The sequence below is a fragment of the Sapajus apella genome, unplaced genomic scaffold, assembly GCF_009761245.1.
Source record: "Sapajus apella isolate SASKATOON/1434 unplaced genomic scaffold, GSC_monkey_1.0 scaffold150, whole genome shotgun sequence".
Taxonomy (NCBI): Eukaryota; Metazoa; Chordata; class Mammalia; order Primates; family Cebidae; genus Sapajus; species Sapajus apella.
The window spans coordinates 224,270-234,581 of NW_022437090.1; the positions used below are offsets into that span (position 1 = coordinate 224,270).

General features: G+C 50.7%; 1 protein-coding gene across 5 annotated transcripts in view; it reads left to right on the plus strand.

Moving 5' to 3' along the window:
• The window catches only part of PTK2B (protein tyrosine kinase 2 beta), a 131,132-nt gene extending 121,132 nt beyond the window's left edge, over nt 1-10,000 (plus strand). For all 5 annotated transcript variants that reach the window (XM_032265354.1, XM_032265359.1, XM_032265355.1 and 2 more), the window contains 7 exons: nt 1,402-1,548; nt 1,691-1,726; nt 2,186-2,210; nt 3,436-3,482; nt 4,432-4,569; nt 4,786-4,866; nt 8,906-10,000. In XM_032265354.1, coding sequence (XP_032121245.1) covers nt 1,402-1,548; nt 1,691-1,726; nt 2,186-2,210; nt 3,436-3,482; nt 4,432-4,569; nt 4,786-4,866; nt 8,906-9,121 — 690 coding nt within the window. In that variant the 3' untranslated portion in view covers nt 9,122-10,000. The remainder of the gene's footprint in view (nt 1-1,401; nt 1,549-1,690; nt 1,727-2,185; nt 2,211-3,435; nt 3,483-4,431; nt 4,570-4,785; nt 4,867-8,905) is intronic.
• The last annotated feature ends 312 nt before the right edge of the window (nt 10,001-10,312 follow it).

The following is a 10,312-nucleotide window of genomic DNA, read 5'->3' on the forward strand; positions in this document are numbered from 1 at the left end:
GTGGGGAAATGTGACTGGAAATTAAGGTCAGTAATTGAAGCTCAATGTGCACTAAGAAAAACATCCCAATATAACCATTTTTAAACCATGTGGTAATATTCAAGTGTGTTTTGCAGGGCTTAGTGAGGAAACTCTTTTAAGAGGCTTGGTAGGGATTACCAATTGCTAAAAGTAGAAAGAGATCATTGTCAGCATCTTCTGCAAGTGACTTGTATGCAAATGGCCCCTTCAAAGGCAAGGAACTGAGAGACCTGCTCATTTAGATGTCACAGAGGATCCTGCCCCAGCAAAGGCAAATCCTGGGCTTTGTGCAATCAAGAGGATGCCAATAATATTCCTCCTCCCTCTGTCCAGGAGGCCAGGGTTATCATGTGCCGAACAAGAGCAAAATAGTTCAGAGGCACTGAGCAGATGATTATACAAATGAACCGTTGGGGGAAGATTGAAGGAAAATAGGAGGACATGCAATACTTTCTGTTTAGAAACTAGCAGCTAAAACTATGAATGGGTCCACAGCCCTAGAGGTAAGTTACAGCAACAGCTGGGCTACTACATCTAGGGAGAGGAAGCATTTATCTTACCTCTGTAGAGCTATATTTCTTTGAATTTTGTTCTTCTTTTTATCTGTTCATGCATTTCTTCTAATCGTTGCTTAAATAACCAAGCTATGATTGCATTTATCTTATCTCTACAGAGCTGTATTTCATGAAATTTTGTTCTTTATCTCTTAGCTCATGTATTCCTCCTAACATTTTGTTAAATAACCCAAGCTCTTATCTTAATAAGAGGATGTCTTAGTACAAAGGCATGGTTGGTGCATGCATGCTCAGGCTCTGCTCATGCATGGACACAGGTGGGACTGCACACCGTGAGACTAGAGGTAGCACCACTGTCTCTTGAAGCTTCCAGACCTGCTGCCTTGGTGCTTAGGTGGAGACAGATCGAAAGGGCATGATGCTATCCAATGAAGCAAAGCCATCCCCTTGGAAGCCTTCTTGATGCTTTTAGTAGATTTTAAAATAGATTTTAATTGACTTCCATAGGTTTTCTTTTTTAAATCTGTTAAATGAAAATGACTGTCACAAACACCGAGACAATAACAGCAGGGCAGTCACTTGATAAAATATCGTGAGCGGATGGTGTGATCATTTGAATACAGTGCATGTTCAGCAATGGGTTCCCGGGTTTGGTATCACATTGCAGCAAAGGCACATGCTCGGGCTGATACCCAGTAACTGTCTGCACATATGGCTGGGGGTTTAAGAACAAACTTAGGAGAAAAACGCAGCTGCTCGGGGGCAAGTCTCGTGGCTGCCATGAGGTTCTTCAAAGGACTGTCCCTCCCTGAGTCTGAGGGCAGCGCTCATTGCATCCTCTCCCTTCTCTCTGCCATCCTCCCAGGAGGAGGACTTCATCCGACCCAGCAGCCGAGAAGAGGCCCAGCAGCTGTGGGAAGCCGAGAAGATCAAGATGCGGCAAATCCTGGACAAGCAGCAGAAACAGATGGTGGAGGACTACCAGTGGCTCAGGCAGGAGGAGAAGTCCCTGGTGAGCATCTGGGATGTCCATGCCCGGCGCCCATCTGTGTCCTCTTCCAACTCCCCGGGTGGCTGGGGCAAGGCTCCCCTGCATTCTTGGTGCTTTCAGCTCCAGAATTCTAAGTCCTTCGCTCTTGTTTCTTTCTCTGCAGGACCCCATGGTTTATATGAATGATAAGTCCCCATTGGTGAGTTGCCAGGAGAGGCCTCTTCCTTTGTGCCAAGGCCTGGGAAGGCCCCATCCACCATAGGACCCCTGCTTGCTCCTACCCCCGTACCAAGGCCTGGGAAGGCCTCGTCCACCATAGGACCCCTGCTTGCTCCCACCCCCGGGCCTGCCCAGCTCCTCTTTGGCAGCTTTCCATGTTGGGCGGGTGTCTTTTCCTTTTCTGCCAAACTCTACATGGCCCTTTTCTTCAACTCTGCCTTTATGGAGCCCTTACCACTGGCTGGCGCCCTCCACAGTGCCCCTCAGCTTCCCAGAAAGGTCTCTTTGGGTTAGGAACTGCTCCTAGAAGCACCCCTGACCCCATGGCTATAATAATCTCTAAACACACAGTGAAGGGCTGAGGAGTGGGTAACAGGGGAGGGGGTTGTCTCCAGAGCCGCACGAGTGACATCGATGTTCTCTTTTCTCCTTCCTCCAGACTCCAGAGAAGGAGGTCGGCTACAGTGAGTGTTCCTGCCCTTCTTTGGGGGGTTTCCGCTTGGCACCTTGTGCAGAGCCACCGTCCTTGCCCACCACCCAGGGCAGAGAACAGCAGAGTCTGTCTGCGTTCCCTGCCTCATCAGCCGTGATTTAATTCAGAGGCTGTGGGGTGGGCCAGCTGCCCCTCTGCCCCCTCCACCCCATCCCTCTCCTTGCCTGGCGCCCTGCCTCCTTTCTCTCAGCAGCCACATCCTCAGGCCCCTCCTCAGGTCTTCCCCCTCCTGCATTTGTTTAGAGGAGTTGGGAATTCTCTCTTCCTTTTGATTTCCTGCTCTGTCGGAGGCTCCTGTGGGGAAGTTAAGCAGTGCTACCTGCCTCTCGGCTCAGACTCATCTTCTGTAGGCCTGAGGACAGAGAAGAGAAAGTGGGAGGGGCAGCTGAGCCCACAGGCTCTCTCTGGAAGCCCATGTTGAAGGCAGGGAGGGAACAGCCAGCAGTGAGCCTGGGGCCTGGAGGGGCAGTGCTGAGTAGGAGGAGGAGGACAGCAGTCACAGAGAACTGGACACAGGTCAGACCTGGCCTGGGACCATTTATTATCCTCTGAGGCACAGGGAGGATACATAACTTATCCAAAATCACACAGCTAATAATTAGCAATGCTCACATTTGAACCCAAGCCTTCTGACTTGAGGATCTCTTCTGAGCCTACCCTGTTATCTTACAAATGAAAATTCAGGCCCTAGGAGGGTGAGCTGCCCAGGGTGGTGACAGAGCTCTCTGGTAGTAGAGGTGAGAATAGAAGGCCAGGTTTGATGGCTCACACCTGTAATCCCAGCACTTTGGAAGGTCAGGAGTCCAAGACCAGCCTGGCCAACATGGTAAAACCCCATGTCTACTAAAAAAAAAAAAAAATTAGCTGGATGTAGTGGCAGGCACCTATAATCCCAGCTACTCAGAGGCTGAGGCAGGAGAATCGCTTGAACCTGGGAGGCGGAGGTTGCACTGAGCTGAGATCGCACCACTGCACTTCAGCCCAGAGTGAGACTCTGTCTCAAAAAAAAAAGAGACAACAGTGCTGTCCTTGACGATTGCAAAACCAGGGAGACTGCCAACTTCCTGGAGTTAGGGTTCATTTCCCTGAAGTCTCCTGGTGGTAAAGGGGAGGGGGTCTATTTGATGTCAGCAGGTACAAAGGGAAGGGTTGGAGTGCTGAGAACTGCCCCCCACTTGCTGTTCTTTTTATTGCAGTGGAGTTCACGGGGCCCCCGCAGAAGCCCCCAAGGCTGGGCGCACAGGTATGTGTTGGCTCTGCTGAAACTGATGACAACTGAGAGAGAGTTGAACAATGCTGAAGGGCACGGAATATGAAAGCTTCAGTCTCAGACAGAATCCAGTTCAGAGTCCTCATTACACAGATGAGCCCCAGAGATGGGGGTCCCTTGCTTAAGACCACACAGCTAATTCATGAAAAAGCAAGAGGAAGGACCAATCTCCCACCCTCCATACCCCTCCCAGAGCTCCCTGGTCCAGCCCCAGGGAAAGGGGTGTAGGCTCCCTCCCTCTTCTGAGCCTCCCCCTTGGTTTCCAGCACCCATTGTCTTTACAGCTGTCTGGGGTGGTGCTGGCTTGCTTTCCTCTGGAATAGTGATTCTCAACCTTGGCTGTCCATTAAAACCACCCGAGGAGCTTTGAAACTCTCTGCACAGGCCAGATGCGGTGGCTCACACCTGTAATCCCAGCACTCTGGGAGGCCATGGCAGGAGGATCGCTTGAGCCCAGGAATTCAAGATCAGCCTGGGCAATATCGCAAGAACCTGTCTTTATTCGAAATTAAAAATAAAATAGCTGGACTTGACGGCATGCCTGATACTCAGGAAACTGAGACAGGAGGATTGCTTGGCCCAGGAGGTCAAGGCAGCGTGAGCCATGACCGTGCCCTTGCACTCCAGCCTGGGCAATAGAGTGAGACCCTGTCTCTTGAAAAAGCCTGCCTCACCCCATGTCCCGGTGGTGGTTCTATTGGTCTGCTGCGAGACAACCACTAGTATTTTGTTAAGGCTCCCTGGCTGGAAACTGTCCCCGACGTGGACAGGGTCGAACAGCCCAGGTCAGGACACTATGATTCTAGAGAAGAGTCCTTTCAAATCGAGCTGGTGGTGGAGTTGGCCCCAGTAGTGCCTCCCCAGGAGAGAATCGTGCTATGCCCTGGCCCTCCCCACTCACCAGCCACCTGCTTCTCCTCAGTCCATCCAGCCCACAGCTAACCTGGACCGGACCGACGACCTGGTGTACCTCAATGTCATGGCGCTGGTGCGGGCCGTGCTGGACCTCAAGAATGAGCTCTGTCAGCTGCCCCCCGAGGGCTATGTGGTGGTGGTGAAGGTGAGAGCAGGGCCAGGCTGGGGAGGTGGAGGCGGCTCAACTCCACCCTGGAAGGAAGGAGGACTGTGCTTCCTTTTGGCTGTCCGGGAATATCCTCCTAGAGCAAGCTGGGCTGGGGAATTGAGTCCCAGGCCACTCACAGGGGCAAGCACCACCTCAGGAGAGCTCTCTCCAGTAGCCAGGAGTGGCGGCCATCCTGCCCCTTTCTCTCCCCAGAACGTGGGGCTGACCCTGCGGAAGCTCATCGGGAGCGTGGACGATCTCCTGCCCTCCTTGCCATCATCTTCACGGACAGAGGTAAGTGTCCTATCCCAGACGGTGCCATAGGCTGTTACTTTGCTCCTGCACCCCCACCTGTCCCTACTTACGGTTCCGTCAGAGGCTCATGATGGCTGCCTGGACAACTTCATGTCTGTCCGCTGAGTCCCCAGCCAGTGGGTTCTATGTAGCTCATCTCATCAGCTACCACCAGAGGGCTCAGAGGGCACCCAGGAACCGGCCAGGTGCTAGGGAGGATTTCCTAATTCAGGCCTTAGATGATGGCAGTGGATTCTTCCTGGGGTAGGCTAAAAGGGACACACCTTCTTTTCCCCCCTCCTATTACTTTTATTCTGGTCACTGTCTGTATGAAGATTAATGGGGATGTGTCATAGAAATAATACTTAAGGTTTCTTTAATTATTTAATCTGATTAATGAAAAATGTTCACTGAAAATCAAAACAGGAGTCTTGGTGCTCCACTTTGAGATGGTGGCTGCAGTGGGGAGAGTCAGGGTCCCCAGACATGTCCACATCCTAAACCCTGGCACTGGGAAACATGTCACCTTCCATGGCAAAAGAAACTTTGCATATGTGATCAAGTTAAGGACCTTGAGATGGGGAGATGGTGCTCCATTATTGGAGTGGGTCCAGTGTTGTCATGGGGATCCCAGGATCAGGTGTTCTGGTCTTACAGGGATCTCTGTGACAACACTGGCAGGTGTGGCGGCTCACATCTGTCATGCCAACACTTTGGGAGGCCAAGGTAGGTGAATTGCTTGAGCTCAGGAGTTTGAGACCAGCCTGGTCAACATGGCAAAACCGTACAAAAATTAGCTGGGCATGGTGGCCTGTGCCTGTAGTCCTAGCTGCTCAGGAGGCTGAGGTGGGAGGATTGACTGAGCCCGGGAGGTAAAGCTGTGGTGAGCTGTGAGCCACTGCACTCCAGCCTGCGCAACAGAGTGAGACCCTATCTCAAAATAAATCAATAAATAAATAAGAGGGAGGTAGTGTGTGACCAGAGACACAAGGTCGGAGTGACAGATATGACGGCTGGAAGGAGGCCTCAGGCCAAGGAAGGCAGCAGCCTCTCAGAGCTGGAGAAGACAAAGAACAGGTTCTCCCCTGGAGCCTCCAGAGAGAAACCAGCCCGTGGCCACCTTGACTTCAGCCCAGTGGGGACCATTTGAGACTTCTGCCCTTCAGAAGTTTAAGACAATAAATCTGTGTTGTTTTGCGCCACTACATTTCTGGTAATTTGTTACCGAAGCCATAGGCACATGATACAGTGCCATAGACGTTTGTTGGTTGTCCATGTGGAGCCCTTTGGTCCCCTGCCTCCCAGTGGCCAGCCCTGCGGCACAGATGACTACCACATCCAGCCACTGTCCCCACTGTTGGTGGCTGCCCAAGGTGGGAGAAGGGAGGAGAGTTTGAGCCATTTCCTGGCCTCTCTCTGGGGGACAGTGACAACCCATACAGGAGCCCTAGGCAGAGCTGCCTTGTTTCATGTGAGAGCTCTTTACCTGTGGGATGCCAATTCATTCATTGATTCATCCATCCACTTCATTTGTAAATACTCTTGAGTACCAGCTATGAACAGGCACACCTCACCTTATTGCATTTTGCTTTAATTACACTTCCCAGATACTTCATTTTTTACAAATTGAACATTTGTGGTAACCCTACATTGAGAAAGCCTATTTGTGCCATTTTTCCAATAGCACCTGCTCACTTTGTGTCTGTGTCACATTTTGGTAATTCTCACAATATTTCAGACTTTTTCATTATGATATCCGTTATGGTGATTGGTGATCAATGATGGGCGGTGTTAGCATTGTAATCCTTTTGAGGGGCCATAAACTGTGCCCACGTAAGAGTTAGCATCGAATGTTGTGTGCGTTCTGACTGCCCCTCCAACCAGCCATTCCCCCATCCTCTCTTTGGGCCTCCCTTTTCCTTGGCCCACAACAATATTTAAATTAGGCCAATTAATAACCCTACAGTGGTCTCTGAGTGTTTAAGTAAAAGGAAGAGTTGCCCACCTCTCACTTTAAATCAAAAGCTAGAAATAATTAAGTTGAGTGAGGAAGGCATGTTGAAAACCAAAATAGGCCAAAAGTCAGCCTCTTCTACCAGTTAGCCACATTGTGAATGCAGAGAAAAAGTTCTTGAAGGAAATTAAGAGTTACTGCAGTGAACACATGAATGATAAGAACGTGAAACAGCCTTACTGCTGATACGGAGAAAGTTTGAGTGCCCTGGATAGAAGATCAAGCCAGCCACAATATTCCTTTATGCCAAAGCCTAATCCAGATCAAGGCCTGCAATTCTATGAAGGCTGAGAGGTTCTGGAAGTTGCAGAAGAAAAGCTGGAAGCTAGCAGAGGCTGGTTCATGAGGTTTAAGGAGGGAAGCCACCTCTGTAACATGAAAGGGCAATGTGAGACAGCACATGCTGATGGAGAAGCTGCAGCAGGTTCTCCAGAAGACCTGGCTCAGATCACCAATGAAGGTGGCTCTGCTAAACCACGGATTTTTCAATGTAGATGAATGGCTTTCTGTTGGAAGCAGATGCCATCTAGGACTTTCATAGCTAGAGGAGATGTTCATGCCTGGCTTCAAAACTTCAAACAACAGAGTGACTCTTGCTAGGGGCTAAAGTGACTGGTTGAAGCCGTGCTTATTGGGCATTCTGACAATCTTAGGGCCCTTAGGAATTAAGCTAAATCTGCCAGGCACGGTGGCTGACGCCTGTAATCCCAGCACTTTGGGAGCCGAGGTGGGTGGATCGCCTGAGGTCAGGAGTTCAAGAGCAGCCTGACCAACATGGAGAAACCCCATCTCTACTAAAAATACAAAATTAGCTGGACGTAGTGGGGCATGCCTGTAATCCCAGCTATTAGGGAGGCTGAGGCATGAGAATTGCTTTAACTTGGGAGGCGGAGGTTGTGGTGAGTCAAGATCACTCCATTGCCCTCCAGCCTGGACAGCAAGAGCAAAACTCCTCCAAAAAAGGTAAAATCTACTCTGCCTGTGCTCTGTAAATGTAACAACGAAGTTTGGATGACTGCACATCTGTTTACAGCATGTTTTGCTGATTATCATAAGCCTACTGTTGAGGTCTACTACTCAGAAAAAGATGTTCAAAATCTTACTAATTGACAATGTGTCTACTCACTCAAGATATCGGACGGAGATATAGAAGATTAATGTCTTCACTGCATCTCTTTTGCAGCCCATGAATCAAGGAGTAATTTCTACTTTCAATTTCTGTTATTTAAGAAATACATTTCTAGGCTATAGCTGCCATATATAGTGATTTCTCTTATGGATCTGGGCAAAGTCCATTGAAAACATTTTGGAAAGGATTTACCATTCTAGGTAATATTAGGAACATTTGTGATTCATGGGAAGAGGTCAGAATATCATTAACCATTTGGAATAAGTTGATTCTAATCCTCGTGGATGATTTTGAGGGGTTCAAGACTTCAGTGGATGACCAGGCGTGGTGGCTCACACCTATAATCTCAGCACTTTGGGAGGCCCAGGCAGGAGAATCATCTGAGGTTAGGAGTTTGAGACCAGCTTGGCCAACATGGTGAAACCCCATCTCTACTAAAAATACAAAACTTAGCCAGGCGTAGTATTGGGTGCCTGTAATCCCAGCTGCTCAGGAGGCTGAGGCAGGAGAATTGTTTGAACCCGTGAGGTGGAGGTTGCAGTGAGCTGAGATCATGCCACTGTACTCCAACCTGGGTGACAAGAGCAAAACTGTCTCTAAAAACAAAAAACAGTGGTATGATCAGATTCACATTTTAGAAAGCGTGAGGGGCTGTTGTCATGAAGGAAAAGTCAGACTGGCCTTACCCAGGCTGGGCCGGGGGTGGGACGGCTGTGGTGTCAGTCCTTGTAGACTTGGCTCCACCTGCATGGGCATTGCACTCGGCCTGCTCCATTCGCTTCCAGGGGACTTCTGACTGCCTTGGCCAGCACGCAGGCAGATACCTCTGTGGCTTCCCCATCCTCCAGGCATGGACTTTGTGGCCCCCTCAGCCTCTTCTGTGTGATCTTTTACAGATCGAGGGCACCCAGAAACTGCTCAACAAAGACCTGGCAGAGCTCATTAACAAGATGCGGCTGGCACAGCAGAACGCCGTGACCTCCTTGAGTGAGGAGTGCAAGAGGCAGATGCTGACAGCCTCACACACCCTGGCCGTGGACGCCAAGAACCTGCTCGATGCCGTCGACCAGGCCAAGGTTCTGGCCAATCTGGCCCACCCGCCTGCAGAGTGACGGAGGGTGGGAGCCACCTGCCTGCGTCTTCCGCCCCTGCCTGCCATGTACCTCCCCTGCCTTGCTGTTGGTCATGTGGGTCTTCCAGGGGGAAGGCCAAGGGAGTCACTTTCCCTTACCAGTTTGCACGACCCCCTCTCCCTACCCCTACCCCAGGCTGTACTGCTCAGGCAGCAGCTGGACAGCGGGGACTCTGGGCTATGGACACAGGGTGAGGGTGACACAGATGGCTTGGAGGGGGCACTGCTGCTGCCTGGCCACTCCTTCCTACCCCACCCAGTCCATGCAGGCGGGTCATGGGGGCGGGAGGGTCACGTGGTGCCCCTAGCTTTATATATGGACATGGCAGGTCAATTTGGGAACCAAGCTATTCCTTTCCCTTCCTCTTCAGCCCTCAGATGTCCCCTGATGCACAGAGAAGCTGGGGAGGAGCTTTGTTTTGGGGGTCAGGCAGCCAGTGAGATGAGGGATGGGCCTGGGGTTCTTGTACAGTGTATATTGGAATTTATTTAATGTGAGTTTGGTCTGGACTGACAGCATGTGCCCTCCTGAGAGAGGACCTGGGACATAGACCAGGAACAAGCTAATTGGGAGTCTGGGCACGGGACGCTTTGTTGTCAAACCAAGCATCAGGGGAAGGAGCAGAGAGATGGGCCAGGACAGGACCTTGGACCAAATCCACTCTCTTCCTGTCCCTTTCTCTTTCTCCCTTTACTCTCCCTTTCTTTCCCTTTTCCCTCTTTTCTTACTCCTCCTCTTTTTTCTCCCTCCCGCCCCAATCTCATCTGCACCCTTCTTTTCTCGCGTGTTTGCATAAACATTCTTTTAACTTCTTTCTATTTGACTTGTGGTTGAATTAAAATTGTCCCATTTGCTTTGCGGTTGGTTTTGTTTGTTTGACCTTCCCATTGGGGGAGAATGGGGACTGTGAGCCAAGCTATGGAAGAAACTGATGATGTTCATGCTGGTTGGAGATCAAAGCTGTCCAGCGCTGGGCATCGGCCGAGGAGGGGCGAGCAGTGATACCCGGCATTGGGTCAGGGGTGTGCTCTGGCCCCTTTGCCCTTGCAGGGGTACTGGGGGTGACTTTCCAGGGACCCAGGACAGTACCCTCTGTGGCCACATGAGGAATGCCATGTCATTTCTCCCCCAGTGAGGCCCCCAAACCACCCGGGCTCTGGAGGGGCTTGG